We start from the raw sequence: 18,579 nt of genomic DNA on the forward strand, positions 1-18,579 counted from the left end.
CTTCAACATTGCCTCAACATGCACCTCTGAATCTAGGGTTCTGAGATAATATGAAGTCACCCCATTCGAAACTTGCTTTGTCATGATCACCATCATGTCACTCTTCATGACAATGGCCAAATACACCACAATTCTTGCAAAAAGAATTGGCATCTTCTCATATTTCACTTGATAATATATCTTCTCGCTGGCCTTGGTAGCCGAGACAAAGTGCTTAATCTTCGCATACACATAAATCTTCATATTCACCCTCAAAAATTCACCATAGAAACCTGCTGGAAGTGTCAGCTAGACCTCCAATACCTTCCCAATATGTCGTGCCATACCACGAAACACCGCATCAAGTAGATAATTGTTAGGGAGCTCGTGTATTTGGGTCTAAACGCCTAGTCTTTCGATCTTGATCAATTATGGGTGTTCTAAGTCGTCTCCGCCAGGATAATGCCATAGCCCTAGAGCAACAGGGTCCATCATTGATCATTTTGTTCCAATCCGCTAGACAACCAAACTGGCCCTTGAACAGATTGTCGTGATCTTTCTATAAAGGTTCGGTCTCGCAGGGTTCCATGCAGATCACATGTCTGCATGGAGCGCCCCTAGACTAAAGCTTTTGGGTGTATGAACCCTAGGGAACGCCAACCACTTGGCATAATTGACCTTGCCAATTGTGTTGTCTTCCCAGGCAAACTCATCGTCTTCCTCTTACTGGAGCTTGAGATGAGCCAGTAGATCAATCATACTCTCCTTCTTCCCACTTCCCCGCGGTCCACTACTCTCGCCCGCCATTAGAACCCTAGATTAGTAGATCACCTCTTCGTCAACAAGCACTCAACATCCCACCGTCGACCAAGTCCGGGAAGGATGGCAAAGGAACCACCTTACTCAGCCCAAGAAGATGGGGGATGGAGGGGTGGTCGGCGTGGGTGAGATAAATTCACAATGGCACAACGTCGAAGAAGGGAAAGCCCTATTTTTTCCTTACGGGAAAGAAAAACAAATGGGTATGGATATAAGTGTGTCAACACTGCTGGTTTGATTAAGGACCTCAATATTGTGCTGAAGTTCCATCAGAGAGGTCCCTTGAACGAATTATCATTCCCTACGAGAGGTCATTCAAGCGAACGCTGCCATTTGGGAATGTTCTCTCAAAACACCACTTTGAGTGAACGTCGAGAATTGTCATGCTAAAACAACTATATTTGCCATGCTATTGTATAAAGATTTGGCATATTTTAAAGAAAAAATTGTCAGAAATTTGTCATGCTGCACCAGAGGAATTGCTATGTGTTTTCAAGAATTTGCCATGATGCAACATGAAGAATTGCCAACCTAAAAAAGACAACTTGTTCAGGATTTGACATGCTGGCAGAAGAAAATTGCCATGCCACATCAATGAGAACTGATGAAAATTACCATACCAAAGAACAAAATTTGTCATTTTGGATGTGTTTGCTCAGATTGTCATCATAAGCGAATCGTTTAATGTTGTCGGTTCGTAGTCCGCTTAGAAGGGTGTGTGAGAGCGAACAGTGATTGCCATATGTCTTGTACACGTTTTTTTAGAACACACGAAAATTGAACATTCTTCCTCAAAAAAGCCCTCTGAACTAACGTCAGATCGTTAACATTTGGATTGATTAATATAGATCCGAGGCCTTTTTTTGAAGAAAAAGGAAAATAGTGGGATCTGAAAATTTAGTCTTTCATCGTTCGTTATTTACACTCGGTTGTTGTTTCTGAGGGAAAGGGGATCGGCGATAGGCGCAACACGAGAACTCCCCACAAGACCATCAAATTCCCCACCCGCAACCCTTTGCTCGACTCAAAACCCTCGACAAGCGCTGTCGACCTCGCGCGGCCGCCGCAACAATGGCGTCCCTTTTCAAGGTATGGATCCCTCCGAACCCTAACCAGGCATCCGACCCCATCTTACTCTCCGCTCATACGGCCCGCGCCTCTGCTCTTCCAGGACCCGAGCAAGCTGTCGGTGTACAGGGACCGGCGGTTCCCTGGGACGCAGGAGGAGTTTGAGGCGGCGCTGCTGGCGTCGCTGACGGTGTACGTGGGGAACATGTCCTTCTACACCACGGAGGAGCAGGCCTACGAGCTGTTCTCCCGCGCCGGCGAGATAAAAAAGATCATCATGGGCCTGGACAAGAACACCAAGACCCCCTGCGGCTTCTGCTTCGTACTGTGCGTGCTCTTTTCCTTGATGAGCCCCTTGCGTTTAATTTGTTCAATTGTTCTTGTGCTGGATCCGGTGATGTAGTATGTCAAAATTTTAGACCAAAGGCATTGACCTAATTTTGTTAGAAATTGAGGTTCAAATGTGGTTTGATGCAATTAGATGCTTGGAAGGTGGTCATCTCGTTCTGATTATGCATTGACTTAATTCGGTGGTAGTGTGCTGTTGTAACTGTGAGAGTTAATCATTGAATTGTGATACTAGAATGCCTGATGCAATTTCGGTGCTGCTGGGAATGCGTGAAACGTGCTAGAACAGGAATATATGCTGTCGCACTGTAAATATGGCGTAGCTTGAACAATTAAATGTTGTGTAGGTCTTGTGGAACACAGTTGCAGGTTTTGTAAGGGAGTAGCACCATATAGTGTGTCCTTGGTTCTTCTAGAACTAGGCCTTGTGGCTTCACAATGGCTTCCCTGTCATATGCATTGTTCCAAATATCGCCCAGTTAACTGCCGATATGGTCAGTTAACTGCTATTCGGACCCCTCGCGATGCGAGAACGTGTTATTCGAGCAATTAATTGGTAGGTCCAGTTAATTTGTCTGACAAGCCGATTTTATCAACTGTCAGGCCGAATTGTTGGTCGGGCCAATTAACTGCTTTCCATGTTTTAGCCCAAAACCGTCCGTCCCTACTTTTCACAGCCACACATCAGGTAGGTCGCTCCCTTCCGTTCCCGTTTGATCTGTTTCTGCTCCTGCTCGTGAGGGTTTATGGCCTTCCAGATCGGCTGCAACATCATCAGAACATCAAACACTTTTCCTTGTTGCTATGTAGCCTAGGATTGCATATTCGGACACTTCGTGCATTACATGTTGCTATATAGGCTAGGATATATAGATATGGCCCTAGTTAACCTCCCAATAAATGTGTTACATAAATTCAGTCAAATGGATGATTCACCGATTAATCCCTACTCAGCCTCACCAGTAATATGGTACTCCCTCCGTAAACTAATATAAAAGCGTTTAGATCACTATTTTAGTGATCTAACGCTCTTATATTAAAATAGTGATCTAAACGCTCTTATATTAGTTTACAGAGGGAGTAACAGTTACCGGTATCCTGAACATTGGTCATATGTATCTCTTAAAAAGGAATCTGCTGCTTGGATATCGCTACACGATGCATGTTCTGTTCACCTGTGCACTATTATTTAGAATACGTTTTTGTCGTCGAGCGGGCTGGGATTGTCTTGGCTAAGTGGTGGTTAAGTGTGGCATCATGTATCTGAATCTGGTTAGATTGGTTAGTGGGTCAGTCAAGGTTGCCCCTATGGTAAGATCGCAAACTGGTGTGAGTACATGGTTTGCTCTTAAAGGCTGATCTAACTGTTGCCATATTTGGTTTTATGCGTTTCATGAATATTGAAAGTAATGGTAGGAACTGTGTGTTAGCGATGTCATGAACCAGAATATGCCTTGTTCTGGGATAAATCGGTGCACAGGACTTGGGTAGGGCATTTCCTGACGTTTTGACCTTATATATGCATGCAAGAGGTGTTTATCTGAGTCATATATCATGTTCTTGTCTGCATCGATATATTTGAGTGCGTTTTGGTGGTCTTTAAAGTTTGGAAGATGGCTAATGTCTAGTTTGAGCCAATATTGGCTAACTGGCTACCCTGTCAGCCTGCAATGTTTATGCCCTACTCTTTTTGTTCCTCCCTGTTCAGGTACTACTCCAGGGAAGATGCTGAAGATGCAGTAAAATATATTAGTGGCACAATGCTTGATGATCGCCCAATCCGTGTTGATTTTGATTGGGGCTTTGAAGAAGGCAGGCAATGGGGCCGTGGAAGGAGTGGTGGACAAGTATTATTGCGATCTTACTCTTTATATTCAACAGATATATAGGCCTTGTACCCTACTCATACTGATATTGTTTACTCCTTTCATAGGTCCGAGATGAGTACCGCACGGATTATGATCCTGATATCCTTTGATACTAAAATTGCCACTTACTGCAGTGATATGAGAGCGCTAGCATACTCAGAAACCTACCACGCTATCTAGAAATCAACAATTTGCATGTGCATCTAGACACTGTTGGTTGCTCTTTAGATGCTTATTTATATTTTTCTTATAGGTTCACTCTTGATTTGGTATGCCTTTACATGTTTCTCTTTTTCTTGAACCTTCCTTAATGAATCTAACGAAGAGGTGGCTATGGCAAGATGGTTCAGAAAGAGCTAGAAGCACAAAGAGAATTAGTTGACTATGGTGTAGGTTTTCAAACGAATGCTCCACCGCAGTGTAAGTTTTGAACTTAGTTGTATTATGTGCTTTTAACAAAGTGTTGTATGCATTTATATTGCTTTTACATACCTTGCAATTTTGTGTCTCCATATACCTTACTAAAAGCACTTATGTGTATTAGAACCGTAAATCCGTAATAGCATGTTAAGTGGTTGCTTGTGTACAGTAGGCTCGTCGATAGATTTGCAACTGGGAACTACTCCCTCCGTTCCTAAATATAAGCCTTTTTAGAGATTCCAATACAGACTACATACGGAGCACACTGAGTGAATCTACACTCTAAAATATGTCTTATGTACATCCGTATGTAGACCGTATTGAAATATCTAAAAAGGCTTATATTTGGAAACAGAGAGAGTATTTGCCAGACAAACAGAAACAATACATCCATTGTTTAAATCTTCTAAATATAGTTTGATGAAATAAAAATGCCATGCCACCTCCTATCGTGAAGATTGACTTCTTCTGACAGAGCCCATGTTAGTGTTTGTCTACAGTAGCACTTCACCTTGCATATAGCTGCACTACACAGTTGGATATTTATTTCTATCTATGACCTGATAATGGGAGGGAGTCCAGTTTCTTTCCATTCTTTAGGCATATCTAGTGTTACGCCTGCTTTAGATTTCAGTTATTACTCGACACAAAAATGTGTAGGGTTGTAGAACCATTCGTATGCCGTCAGATATGTGATTTTGCTGCATGTATTCATGTTTTTTTCAGTATTTGACTCCAGACAGGCTGAGCCTAACTATATTAACTACTCATCAAAAACCATATGTATTTTCCATTTTAATATGCAGTTGATAGAGCTGACAGGAAGAGAGGATATGGCGACCGGAATGACAGAGGAGGTGCCACAGCTTTCATATATCCTTATATCCATGTTATACTTTTTGGAGGTAGAAAATAACGCAATCTGCTGCTCTGTCAGATTACCAACGGAGACGGTCGGCACCAGATATGGCCAGGAGAGCAACTGACTCGGATTCTAAGAGAGATGTTAATCAAGAGCCTGTACTTACATCATCTACCTTTTCTTTCCCTCCACTTCACAGACATAAGACATTTATTGAGTATTCCATGGTTTCTTGTACAGGAAAAGAATCCCAGGTTTCGCGAGAAAGGTGATTCTGATGATGAAGATGACGACTATGATAAGAAACGCCGGCGCTGAACCCGAGAAGCAAATTACTGCCATATTCAAATGCACAATAGTAGTATTATCTATCCGTTTGTATGCCATATGACTTGATTTTCCCTTGAGCCATTCACATTTTGCCTGCATTTTAGTATCAGTTCATCAACACAGTGCAGCCTTTGCCTGACTTGCACCCCCTGAAACTCTTGCATGTGTATGCTGCTGATTAAGATTATTAGTTTTAAGAATAGTGACCATTGGGTGCTGGCCACTGATTAGTTGAACCATGAATCTCCAGAAAGTTATGACCAGTCACAGTGAGATCATACGGTGGCCGAGAACTATAGACCAACCTGACCTGATATTTAAGGAAACACCAATATATCTCAGGTACCTTTTTTTTTTATGTAAGTCGAAAATCTGAGACGTTGGATGCCAAATCGACAATTGGATGGTCGTTTTAACCTCAGCCTGTTTTCTTCTCCCCAACAAACAGATCAGCGCTTGATCCTCTAACAGCCCACCTGCCCCGACCACGTCCCGTGGCTGGAGGGTGTTGCCCCTCGCCGCCCTGCCCTCCCCCACTGCCATTGCCGCGACCATCTCTCTACATTCTCCCAACCTCCTGTTCGGCCAGCAGTGCCCACACCTGTTAACTTGCTTCCTAGCCTCCGCCTCACAGTGTCGTCCTCGTCTCCGGTGAGGTCATGGCTTGGCCTTGCCATGGCCGACACTGCGCTCGTCACGTTGTTCCCTCCTTTGTCCTTGCGCAATGCAGAAAAGTGACTGGCGCTAGATTCTTTTTCAAGCACCTGATATTTTGCAAGTTGTGTGATGTGAGACCTGGGTATTGAATGTTTTTCTCGAAATTCTGATATGGAAAAGAAGGATGCCTGTAAGTTTCGAATGTTCGGGATTTGTCCATGGCAAATCGAACGTTATTTATGGCAATTTAAGAAGTTTAGTTGGTAAGCATGACAATCCTGCTTAGTTTGTTTTTGCCAGGAAATTGCTGGGCTTCTCAACTAAAATTACCATCCTCGCGTCAATTAGAGTTGCCATAAAAAACGTTCAATTTGCCATGGGCAAATCCCGAACATTTGGGCTTTATCATTTCCGGAAGAGAAAGACCGAAAGACTATACTCCGTTGTCGTCAAACCATCGAATGCATAAAAAGTTTTGTCACCATGGCAGGCAGGTTTCTGTGGTTTAAACTCGAATGTGTAAAAAATTGCCATGTTTTACAAGAAAATTGCCGTTCGATCATGATCAGATGGCTTTGAGGGCTTTCCATAGAACTTCCCTCCCAGAAAATGTTCCCCAGTTATCTTTTCCAAACAAAAAAACCTACCTCCCAGAAAATGTTCCCCAGTGTCCCGTCTGTCCGACCGGGACTCTCCTCCCAGCTATCCAAACAACCAACAGTTGATAATCGAGCTTAACGTCATAGGTGTAGAAGCCCTTCTCAGGGTCTGAACGCCATAGACACAAAAGACCTTCTCACGGTCTGAGAGCCGTGATAAAAAAAAAAACACTCACATCTCCTTATTAAACAAAATGTCTAGCCAGCATGACTGGGACACGTCCAGGAACAACACAACTAATGGACAGTGAGAGATCTTGAGTCATCTATCAACCGCAAAGCAAATACAACAGTCAGGAGAGCAACTTGGCACGGGTCGCTGGATCTTCCTTGTCTTCCACCAAAATCATGAAAACATAGCCGAGGCACCACAACACAACATACTGGAAGGGAACCCAGCACAGCAGCGCCACGAGGCTCAGGATGCTCCCCACATACTGCGGGTCCTTGATGTAGCCGAGGGGGAATTCTGTCACCCACGGGATCTTCTTCCCGAACCGGACGCCGTAGTAGGTACCCGACTCGCCCAGCAGCTGGTATACCCTGAAGGAAAACCACATGTCTCAGAAGTGGGTTCACACAACGATGGTGTACTTCTCTTGCTTTTTACATGTGATGGAACTAACAAATTTGGCTGACAAATGTACTCCCTCCGTAAAGAAATATAAGAGCGTTTAGATCACCACTTTAGTGATCTATAAACGCTCTTATATTTGTTTACAGAGGGAGTATAAGTCTTTTTTAGAGATTTCCCTAGGGACTACATACGGATGTATATAGACATATTTTAGAGTGTAGATTCACGCATTTTGCTCCGTATGTAGTCCATATTGGAATCTCTAAATTGACTTATATTTAGGAATGGAGGGAGTAGAATGTAGTGTCTATAAAAACAGTCATGTACAAATTGATATGCAATACGGAAGTCACATGTACGACAGTAGAGAGGATGCGATGATAGTCCACATAAAAAACGGAACACCAACAGATTTTGGAGCCTGAGTGCCTCAAGGCCTCACACTCTCAGAGTGATATTAAGTGTTGCCAGAATTTACAAAGCATAGAAATGAATGGGCATCACCACTTTAGCAGAGTCATAAAACAGTAGTCATGTACCTGTAGCATATTAATGTATGCTTTACTAAGGCAGCAATGTCTATAATTTCCAGGGGACTGGTTTCACATATAAAAATCACACCATCATAGATTACCAAGATTGTTACCAGGAGTGGCCATTAACTTCTAAACTGGAAACACACACTTCGAACTTTTCCAAGAGCATGCAAAGACCTAACTTGCTGACATCGCTTATAACAACTACCCCATTGTCTTATAGCTAATATTTTTTTGGTGAACTATCATGCTTAGTGATCCAAGACACCACCACATTTGCAAGGTTTTCCAAGCTCATAAAACATCCAAGGTTACAACAAGAACAAGAGCGTGTAATTAAGCTTGAGTGCCTGACCCATTACTGAGAACGGGAAGAAAGATAATCCAATAGATGTATTGGTGGATACCAAAAAATAAATGACATACCAACCTATGATATACTATGCTATTGTGCATATGATACTAGTCCCACTATGACCAACTTTAAAGCACTGCTGTTTTTACTCATAATTAAAGTACCATGAGTTCACATTTGTCAACACAAGATGGAGTTCCAATCCATTTCTTCACATTAGCTAAATAGCACAAATTTGCCAATTAATACACCATCCACATCAAGAATCATATAGAACAAAGACAGTCCAGTTTGTCATCCAAAGAGGACTATCTGTTTTCTTTCTGAATCACGAACTCTATGACGGCATATTAAGCTCCAACAGGTTTGCAATTTAGTAAGGGAAACAAAAAGGATGAGTAGCTTCTAGCAAAAGACAGACATGGAAAACCTAGAAGCTAATCTAAAGGCGAAGGAGGCTGGTGCTTACTTGAAGTTGAGGTACTGGCCGAAGGCGAGGAGGGGGAGGGCGCATAGAGGAGGGGGCCAGGAGAAGGAGGCGACGGAGGCGAGGGCGAGGAGCTGGAGCGCCTTGAGGACGTGGGAGACCTGCGCCATGCGGCGGCACGGGTCCGCGCCCCGGCCGCACAGGTCCACCCACCGCTGCGGGCGCGTCCACAGCGCCCAGTAGAACGGGAACGGCAGCAGCACGCCGACGCCCGCCGCTAAGGCCGCCGCCATCTCGGGTGCCGGTGGCCTAGGATTTGCGCGGTTTCGTTTTCAGCACGGAGAGACTTGAGAGCAGGCGTAATGTTAGACGGTTTGCCCCACTGCTCTTCAACTGAGAGAGTGTTTTTGATAAGGTGCTTGGTGATGAGGTGCACGGTTGAGAATTTGACGTGCGCTTCCTCTTTCTTGCTCAAATTTCCGAATTCTGATGCTAACCATTTCACCGAGTGCATTCCTCTTTATACGAGATAAAAGTAAAGATTCATATGCTGCAATAGAGTTGTTCTCCGTTTATGAAAATATATGAAAGCGAGATAAGCCACATATTTACTTGTCTGGTTTTTGGATCTCCAACAAATCAAACACAATTTACCTCGTATATATAACATTTGTTGTTGCTTGACTTCCTAACCATGATAATGACCGTACCATGAGGTTATAGAAACTTTTGACACAATTATCAACACTTCCATGTCAAGAGCAGGAAGAGAGATCCGGCACATTTGAGAAGCAGAATATCTAACTCTATCATGTGGCACACTCTAGAAAAAACATCAAAACTTCTGGAATTTCTTGTTTCCAAATTAGAAACCGAGCCCAATTACTCGGCATCGGCATCATCAAAACCATCGTCTTCACCGTCGTCGAACGCTTGAGGCCCTACACTATCTTCACCTATTGTAGTATCGTCATCTCCCGACTTTTCAGGGCCTGGTCCTGCAGACACCTTGACCATCGCCGGACGTAGTAATCTCTCGCCAAGCTTGAAACCCTTGCGGAATTCCTGGAGGACGACCCCATCTTCATATTCCACCGATTCTTCTCGCATAATAGCCTCATGAAGCTGAAACACAAGGTGCAAAAAGGAACCCTTGTTAAATGCAGTTAAACCTTCATCAAATCCCAGAATTAAAGATCAGAAGTTTATGAGAGATTCAATTCTTTCTATGACAATCAGTGGCATTTTCATGTTACTATGATATTATCCAATAATATGGGAGGATGCTATGTAAGATTGCTCTAGGGAAAACGTAGACTTCACATAAAGCTATTTATTCTACCAACAAATGACATTAACCATTTGCCTCTGCTCAGAACTGGACGTTTGATCATGAATGCACTTGACACCAGTCCAGGCAAGGCAAAAAATAAATTCAGATGTACTGTGATAACCCTAAAATGCAGTTAACAAAATATCCAGTTCAAAATATCATTTCTTGCTAGTGCTGATTACCATAGGATCAAAAGGTTTGCCAACAGTTTCCACATCTTCAACACCCAGTGAATTCAGAATTTCAACAAGTTGCTTATAAATGCTCTGGTAGCTGTCATTTATTTTAGCTTCACGCTCTGTTTCCACCTTTATCTGTGTTTTTGCTCTTTCAAAGTTGTCAAGAACAGGCAACAAGCTCTCAACAACTTCTCCTTGCACATTTGTCATCAAAGAAAGCTTCTCTCTTTCTGTCCTCTTCCTGTAGTTATCAAAGTCAGCACCAATCCGCAAGATACGATCTCTCTCAGTTGTCAATTCTGCATCTAAAGCAGTGATTTTGCTCATTAGAGAATTTTTCTCATCCTCAATAGAAAGTAGAAAGGACTCTATCTCCGCAACTTTTGCTTCATCATCGTTCATCAAAGCTTCTTTGTATGATTGCAATGCTGTGATGAGAACAGAGGGAGTCTCTTCAGTGACCGCAGAAGCATCATCGGCAAGAGTGTCCCCAGTAACTTCAGTTTCTGTATCCTCCTGTGACATACGAAAATTACAGCGCAAATATTTAACCATTCCTGTATACATATTGAAATTGTGCAAGGCTATTATTCTAACGATACATTTCCTTAGAATTTAATGAAAATGAAACAAGATACTGCTAACCAATGACATTTCATAGTAGTTAGCATTACATATTTGTAGATAGCTTTTCAGTGGACAGCAATTTTCAACCTCAATACTGGCACCACAGTACCTTATCTCCTTGTGCTATCATATAATCTGCAGACCCTAATGCTATAAAGTATAACAGAAGCTTATACTAAATTTGAATGTTCAATTAAACTAATGTACTACGAGTTACAGAAATCACACTTATTACTGTTTTAAATCTAGAATTAAACCATTGCTCCGTAACGGAAAAAAAACAAGCCTATGCAATAACACAATCAATTAATTGTTCTAAACCTAGAATCTAAACCTGGACTAAGAAACGATAGAGAACTTTAAAATAAATACTATGAGCCTATGCTCTAGAATGACTAACTGCATACAATTAGGGTCCAAATGTAGGAAGAAACAACAATAGCATCTTCCCACATAAAGCACAGGCTCACATGGATGCAGTTGGCAGGGGCTAAGATGAATATATAATAAAACTGGAGTTAGAGAACTAACACCCTGTACTGCAGGAAATTCCATCATAGCTATAGCTCAATGATGTGTACAAACCATAAATAGTTTGAATGCTTTCACTTTTTACATTAGTTGAAGTTTTGCTTTTACAGCATAAGCCATACACAAACAGTTCCTTCAAACCTTCATACTATTACACAGTGATCACTAAGTAAAACTTAAATTTACTAGACCATTTGTGTAGCTCACAAGGTTGTACTGAGAAAAATGAACAAGCTTATATTGAATATGAACTCTGATCATCCAATATAAGTCAAAGCAACACATGGAAACAGCTGTTTAACTGAACAAAATAACTGAAAAACAGATGTTACATCCAACGACTCACAGTTTCACAAAGATATATAGTACATCCAAATCCATTCATTTATCATAAGATTAGAGCTTAAACTGAATATGCTCTCGACACACTACTACTGCCCCGTCCCATAATGTAGACGTCTTACATTATGGGACGGAGGGAGTAGATAATAACCGCGAAAAGCTGTCCGACAGATGTTAATGCAAGCATGGTCATGGCAACCCTTCGTATGCAAACTTGTGTGTGCAATGCATATACACAATTTAAGGCCCGCAATCTAATTTTTCATCAGAGACGTACGACATTGTAACTCTAATAGCACATCTTCAGAACTAGACGCTTATCCATCGAAAATCATGCAAGAGAACCCAAAATTTACGGAAGCTACAAACAGAGCGCCCCAGGGATGGGGGCGAGGATGCGACCCCTCACCTGCGTCGCCGTCTGCGCAAACTCGTCGGCCTCGGTAGCCCCCAATCGCTGCAGCCGGCTCGCGACGTGGCCCGGAGCGCGACGGGTCGTAAGCAACTGGGCGCGGAGCGACCGCACCGGCGGCCGGCAGGAGCAGGCGAGGGACGCAGCGCACGGCCGGCGCGGGGACTCGCGGGCAGGCGAAGGGCGGGGCGCAAGGGCGGCCGCCGTGCGGAGGAGAGCAGCCATGCGGGCGGGGATAAAGGGAGAGACGCAGAGTGCTTGCTGCTACGGGATGCGGGAGGGGAGAAGAGAAGAGAAGACGGCACGAGATAACTTGGGGGCGGGTGGATGGATGGATCGAAAAGGCCAGACGGGTTCTTGTGTTTTCTGGAAGCAGGTTCTTTGCCTAGTACTACTACTGTGTAGCACTCAAAAAAAAAAAAGTACTACTACTGTGTAGGCTCGTCCGTCTGTATCGGGTATTTGATTCTTTGCTTTGAAAAAAATCACACAGATCAATCAAAAAACAGATTGCTAGCCACAAGGAACCCTAGCCGCCGCCGCTGCTGCCAAGAGGGCCAACCCTTCGGCAAGGCTCCCTCCGCAGCCACCTCTTGGTCGTCGGTGGTGACTGATAATCGATGATGAGGGGGTCCCTGGATCCTGCATGTGCGGATCATTTTAGCTTTAGGTTCTAGGCTCCTAGTAGCTTAGGTTTTTGAATTGTTCGACGTCTTGGCTTCGGGGGCGGTGACGACAATGCTGAATAAAGAAGCTCCGGATTCTTGTCCGACGAGGCGATCGTCTCTATGTCGGTGATGGATTTGGGAACCAGTCCGTTCAAGCGGGAATGTCGTGGTGGCGGCAGCATCTTTGTGGTGGACATGTGTCCTCGGGCTGCGCCATTGCAACGACGTCTGCTCCCACGTCTACGCGGAGCTTGGGGGGAGGTCCAGGAGCAAATGCAGATTGTGGTCTGCATCGACGACATCTGAAAGACGGAACGTGTGTTGGGTTCGTGGTTGATGGATGGCAAGTGTGATTTTCTCCTTCGGCGTCTTAGTCGTGGTGGGGTGCCAGATCTAAAGTTTGATGGCGTGTCCTGGATGTTGCCCTAGTCTGATTCGGTCAACGGTAATGGCTTCACCTTTGGTAAGAGCATCTATGGTCGGACTTGGCAAATTCGACCCCTCAAACACCCACGGACGCGCTCGTGCGTGTCCGCGAGCACCAACCGGGCATCCCTTAAATAATGTAATCCAGATCCGAACACCTCAATTATCATATCTCAAATCCATACAAACTCATGCAACTACGTCGATGCACACACATCGTCCAGCTACTCCATCACTACTAACTAAACATGCCATTGGACTACCAAAATTTGTCATGTTTGGCTATGGTGGAGTTCATCCACGGTTGCTCTTGCCCTTCCCGGCGCCCTTGACGTCCTTCTCGCAGAAGTACCGGTCAAAGGTGCAGTACGGATCGAGCCGGATCTGCTCGTCGCCGGAGTTATCCTCGCTATCACTATTCGCCTTCTCCTCCTTCGATGGCAGTCCGGCCATGGCACAGACCGCCCGATTTTGCTCTCGAGCGAGGGCACGCGTGTTCCTCCGCTGTCATTTCTTCATAATGCAGGCGCGGATGGCTTCCTCCTCTGTGGCCGCCCGCGCCGCCGCATCAGCCGCCTCCGCCGCCGCCATTTCCGCCACGATACGGGCCTCGACGACCCTTATCTTCTCCTTCCCATGGTGGACCGCCCGATCCCGGTGGGACTCATAGTCTGCCCGACCGGTGATGGGGAAGGAGAGGTGTTCCGGCTACCGGAACCGCGAGGATCCAGCCCTAGAGGACCCGAGCGCCGGGTGAGCTGACGTAATGGAGTCACGGTGAACAGATCCATCCGTCGGCCGGGCGTTGTCCTCTCGAGAGCGGCGGAGTGCAATGCGGACTGCCATTGCCTCATCCAACCCGCACGGGATGACACCCCAGTCGACGGATCCAGACTGTTCGGAGTCTGATCCATTGCCTGTCATGTAGGAGAAGGATGAAAACCGCCGGAGGTGAGCTCGGGTGGCGGAGGGGAGTGGAGTGAAGTGGCTAGGGTTTTCTCTAGCGAGAGGATGGGGACGAATATATGTGGGGTCGGGTGGGCTAGGATGGGTCGGGTCTGACGTGGGCTGGATATGAGGGGTGTCGGTCAGCTCGGGCGTTTGAGGCGTCCGTCTGGATCAAAATATCGTGACCGGTCAGTGACCGGGCGGGCCGCCCGGGTGTTTGAGGAGGGTTTGGGGCGCACGGCTGTAGATGCTCTAAGCCACCTTGGAGTTCCGCAAAGCTGCGTATCAGCGATGAAGTCGCGTTGAGTTCAGGTGAGGAGGTTCATTTTTTTCTTCGGTGTCTGTTGTGGTGGTGTCGGGGGCAGGTGAGGGGCGTTGGTGTCAAGCTCAGAGACGTTTTGTTGTCTGTTTAGTTTTGTCATGTCGGTCCTTAAATGACTTATACATTAATCTTTATGATATAAATGAGACATGTATTATCATGCAAAGAAAAAAATAGATGCCACTACCAACAAACAGTTTTTCCCACGCAATGCCCGGAGCCCCCGGGAGACGATTAGGGTTAGCGCGTGGATACTTGGCGGCGCATGTTGAGTTCATCGATGGAGCGATCTATGCCGCCGGGAGAGGATGGCTTCGTCGCGAGCAACTGGTGGGCAGACGTGTTGGAAATATGCCCTAGTGGCAATAATATTTGTATTGTTATTTCCGTATTCATAATTAAAGAATTTATATTCTATGTTATAACTGCTATGATCTTGGAATATGTGGCTCGGTGAAAACTCATATGCTCGTGCGGCATGATAAATGGTTAAATAGAAGGTTCCTAGTCTTGCCTCTAGGACTAGCTCAAGTGTTGTTGGTGATCATGCTTTTTGGATCTTAGGATATCTTTAAGTGTAAACAATAATCCTAAAACAACATTGAGATTATGACATTGGAAGAACGATCAAATTGAATCGACCCAAACTTATCAGTTATGAATGGAGTTTAGATCGTCTATAATCAATTGTAATAACAGGGAGTGTTAACATGTGATTTTGCTTCTTAAACCATGAGAGTATCGTAGTCACTTCTTACCATATAGTGGACTATGGGGTTGCTCAAAGTCACATGTAACACGGTTATCATAAAGACAACTTACATGCTCATCGGGAAGTTTGACAAGGGACTAGATAGATCGAGAGTATGATTTGCTCCTCCAATGATGTAGAGATATTCTTAGGGACCTCTTGGTGTGACGACATCAATCATCTGCCGGGGAACGCGGTAATTTCAAAAAAATCCTACGATCACACAAGATCTATCTAGGTGATGCATAGCAATGAAGGAGAGAGTGTGTCCACGTACCCTCGTAGACCAAAAGCAAAAGCTACCGTACGGATACCGTTCCTTTGAATTTTAATGTGTTCCTAGAGAAAGCTAAGTTGAAAGATGATGGCAGCAACTACACGGACTGAGTCCTTGATAGAGGCAAAGGTGTCCCGTCTTTCGATGAGATGATGGATATCGCTTTGGTGGAAGTCGACTTTGACGATCCGACTACGAACGTGCGAGGACGTCGCGCCTTAGCAATCGCTAAACCAACTCCGAGAGGTTATTGACCACGCCGGAGCATGATCAACCTGACCACGAGGGTCTGTTTCCTGCGAGCAAATGAAGAACATGCAAGAAACTGAGATTGCAATCTGGATATTGCGAATATAAGATGAAAGCTTTATTGATCAAGGTGGGGTTCTGTGACGCCTTTGTCTGGTCGTTGAACACAAACGAAGTACGCGAAGTTGCAGCTATGGCGAACTTTTAATCTAAACAAAACTCAAAGTCTAAACAGTGCCCTAAGGGCTGTATATATGGAGGAAGGGGGGGTGAATTTCGTGGCCCTTGGTGGAGGGGTCCAAAACTAACCCTATCTCTTGTTTCCCCACACATACGGACTCTAAAAATAGCCTATACTTATGTATTTCAAAATTACATGGGCCTGGCCCAATAATAAGGTGACGCAGCACTTAGAATAGCCTCTGGACGAAATTTATGAAGTGGCATCTTGTATATTTCGTCCAAGGCTTCATGCACTCATTATGGTGGCTTCAAAGTCCTGAAATCATCACTCTATCTCCGTTCTTGTTCCCCTTGCGCATGGCATCATCTCCATGCTTGTTCTTGCTCCAATGTTCATCCTTCTCCAAGCTAGGCCCTTCATTTGTAAGCAAAAAAAATGTATCCAATTTAGGCAACATCATATTCTCATGAACATTAGAATCATTACCAAGAAACGAAAGTACCTGATAATTTAATTAGCGTGCGCGAGCTCTAGTAATTGGTCCAGTATATGTAGTAGTAGGGGCTGTGGGTGTAACAATGGTATTGATGTCCTCATCATCCTCCCCTTCTTGAAATGAAGTCGTCCTCGACGGAAGCTCATCTTCCTCACCAAAATAAGGCTTCAAATCTGCAATGTTAAAAGTGGGACTAACCCCAAAATCTGCAGGCAGCTCAAGTTTATATGCATTATCATTTATTTTCTCCAACACGTGAAAAGGACCATCAGCATGTGGCATTAACTTTGATTTGCGCAAATCAGGAAATCTATCCTTACGCAAATGTAACCAAACAAGATCTCCAGGTGCAAACACAAGATGTTTTCTACCCTTATCTCCAGCAAGTTTATATTTAGCATTCATACGCTCAATGTTTTCCTTAGTTAACTCATGCATTTTTAAAATCAATTCAGCATATTGTTTAGCATCAAAATTAACCTTCTCCGAAGATGGAAGAGGCAACAAATCAATAGGTGCACGAGGTAGGAAACCATACACAATTTCAAAAGGGCACATCTTAGTAGTAGAATGCAATAAACGATTATAAGCAAATTCAATATGAGGCAAGCATTCTTCCCACATTTTCTTATTATTCTTCAAAACAGCCCTAAGCATAGTAGACAATGTTCTATTGACTACTTCAGTTTGTTCATCAGTTTGGGGGTGACAAATAGTACTAAAAAGCAGTTTAGTCCCCAATTTAGCCCATAAACATCTCCAAAAGTGGCTAAGAAATTTAGTATCACGATCTGAAACAATAGTATTGGGCACACCATGCAAGCGAATAATTTCACGAAAGAACAAATTAGCAACATTAACGGCATCATCGCTTTTATGACATGGTATAAAGTGTGCCATTTTCGAGAATCTATCCACGACAACAAATATGCTATCCCTCCCCTTCTTTGTTCGAGGTAAACCTAAAACAAAGTCCATAGATATATCCTCCCAAGGAACACTAGGTATAGGCAAAGGCATATATAAACCATGAGAATTGAGTCATGACTTAGCTTTTTGACATGTAGTGCAGCGAGCAATAAAACACTCAACATCCCGTCTCATCTTTGGCCAGAAGAAATGTGTAGCAAGTACGTCCTCCGTCTTCTTCACGCCAAAGTGTCCCATTAATCCCCCTCCATGCGCCTCCTGCAACAACAAAAGACGAATAGAGCTAGCTGGAATGTATAGCTTGTTAGCGCGAAACACAAATCCATCATTAACGACGAACTTGTTCCATGTTTTCCCTTCTTTACAATTCTGCAATACAGCTTTAAAATCAGCATCATGCACATATTGATCTTTGATGGTCTCCAAACCAAATATTTTGAATTCAAGTTGTGAAAGCATAGTATAGCGACGAGACAATGCATCAGCAATAACATTTTCTTTACCCTTCTTGTGTTGAATAACATAAGGGAAAGTCTCAATGAATTCAACCCATTTAGCATGTCTATGATTCAGTTTAGCTTGAATTTTAATATGTTTCAAAGATTCATGATCAGAATGTATAACAAATTCTTTGGGCCATAAATAATGTTGCCATGTCTCTAAAGTCCGAACAAGAGCATATAATTCTTTATCATAAGTAGAATAATTCAGACTAGGCCCACTCAATTTTTCAGAAAAATATGCAACAGGTTTGCCATCTTGTAATAACACACCTCCTAATCCAATTCCACTAGCATCACATTCAAGCTCAAAAGTCTTATTAAAATCAGGAAGTTGGAGTAAAGGAGCATGTGTCAACTTATCTTTCAATACCGTGAAGGCTTCTTCCTATGCGGTACCCCAAACAAAAGGCACATCCTTCTTTGTAAGCTCATTGAGAGGTGCAACAATGGTGCTGAAATCTCTCACAAAATGCCTATAGAATCCAGCAAGGCCAAG

General features: G+C 43.9%; 3 protein-coding genes across 3 annotated transcripts; 1 reads left to right on the forward strand and 2 right to left on the reverse strand.

The window, feature by feature from the left end:
• Nucleotides 1–1,727: 1,727 nt before the first annotated feature.
• Nucleotides 1,728–5,933, forward strand: LOC119323372 (nuclear cap-binding protein subunit 2-like). Its single transcript, XM_037597011.1, has 8 exons — nt 1,728–1,887; nt 1,970–2,193; nt 3,923–4,061; nt 4,148–4,181; nt 4,404–4,502; nt 5,309–5,359; nt 5,440–5,522; nt 5,605–5,933. The coding sequence occupies exons 1-8, from the start codon at nt 1,870–1,872 to the stop codon at nt 5,680–5,682; spliced, it is 726 nt and encodes a 241-aa protein (XP_037452908.1). The 5' UTR covers nt 1,728–1,869; the 3' UTR covers nt 5,683–5,933.
• A 1,123-nt stretch (nt 5,934–7,056) lies between these two features.
• LOC119325016 (phosphatidyl-N-methylethanolamine N-methyltransferase-like) lies at nt 7,057–9,306 on the reverse strand. Its single transcript, XM_037598773.1, has 2 exons — nt 8,948–9,306; nt 7,057–7,553 (listed from the first exon to the last, which is right to left on the reverse strand). Exons 1-2 carry the CDS (start codon nt 9,196–9,198, stop codon nt 7,304–7,306), a joined length of 501 nt encoding a protein of 166 aa, XP_037454670.1. The 5' UTR covers nt 9,199–9,306; the 3' UTR covers nt 7,057–7,303.
• Nucleotides 9,307–9,490: 184 nt separating this feature from the next.
• LOC119323156 (protein GrpE-like) lies at nt 9,491–12,656 on the reverse strand. Its single transcript, XM_037596736.1, has 3 exons — nt 12,327–12,656; nt 10,421–10,933; nt 9,491–10,030 (listed from the first exon to the last, which is right to left on the reverse strand). Exons 1-3 carry the CDS (start codon nt 12,552–12,554, stop codon nt 9,788–9,790), a joined length of 984 nt encoding a protein of 327 aa, XP_037452633.1. The 5' UTR covers nt 12,555–12,656; the 3' UTR covers nt 9,491–9,787.
• Nucleotides 12,657–18,579: the final 5,923 nt, after the last annotated feature.

This window comes from Triticum dicoccoides, chromosome 6B (genome assembly GCF_002162155.2).
Source record: "Triticum dicoccoides isolate Atlit2015 ecotype Zavitan chromosome 6B, WEW_v2.0, whole genome shotgun sequence".
Classification (NCBI taxonomy): Eukaryota; Viridiplantae; Streptophyta; class Magnoliopsida; order Poales; family Poaceae; genus Triticum; species Triticum dicoccoides.

Bases quoted from the DNA above. Each gene is read 5' to 3' on its own strand.
- LOC119323372 (XM_037597011.1), top strand. The intron at 4,182-4,403 runs ATATCCTTTGAT...AATGAATCTAAC, and splicing joins CCGCACGGATTATGATCCTG to GAAGAGGTGGCTATGGCAAG. The intron at 5,360-5,439 runs GTGCCACAGCTT...CTGCTCTGTCAG, and splicing joins CGACCGGAATGACAGAGGAG to ATTACCAACGGAGACGGTCG.
- LOC119325016 (XM_037598773.1), bottom strand. From the start codon at position 9,198: ATGGCGGCGGCCTTAGCGGCGGGCGTCGGCGTGCTGCTGCCGTTCCCG. The intron at 7,554-8,947 runs GTAAGCACCAGC...GTTTTCCTTCAG, and splicing joins GGCCAGTACCTCAACTTCAA to GGTATACCAGCTGCTGGGCG.
- LOC119323156 (XM_037596736.1), bottom strand. From the start codon at position 12,554: ATGGCTGCTCTCCTCCGCACGGCGGCCGCCCTTGCGCCCCGCCCTTCG. The intron at 10,934-12,326 runs GTGAGGGGTCGC...CGTATGTCACAG, and splicing joins TTGCGCAGACGGCGACGCAG to GAGGATACAGAAACTGAAGT. The intron at 10,031-10,420 runs GTAATCAGCACT...CTTGTGTTTCAG, and splicing joins GCAAACCTTTTGATCCTATG to CTTCATGAGGCTATTATGCG.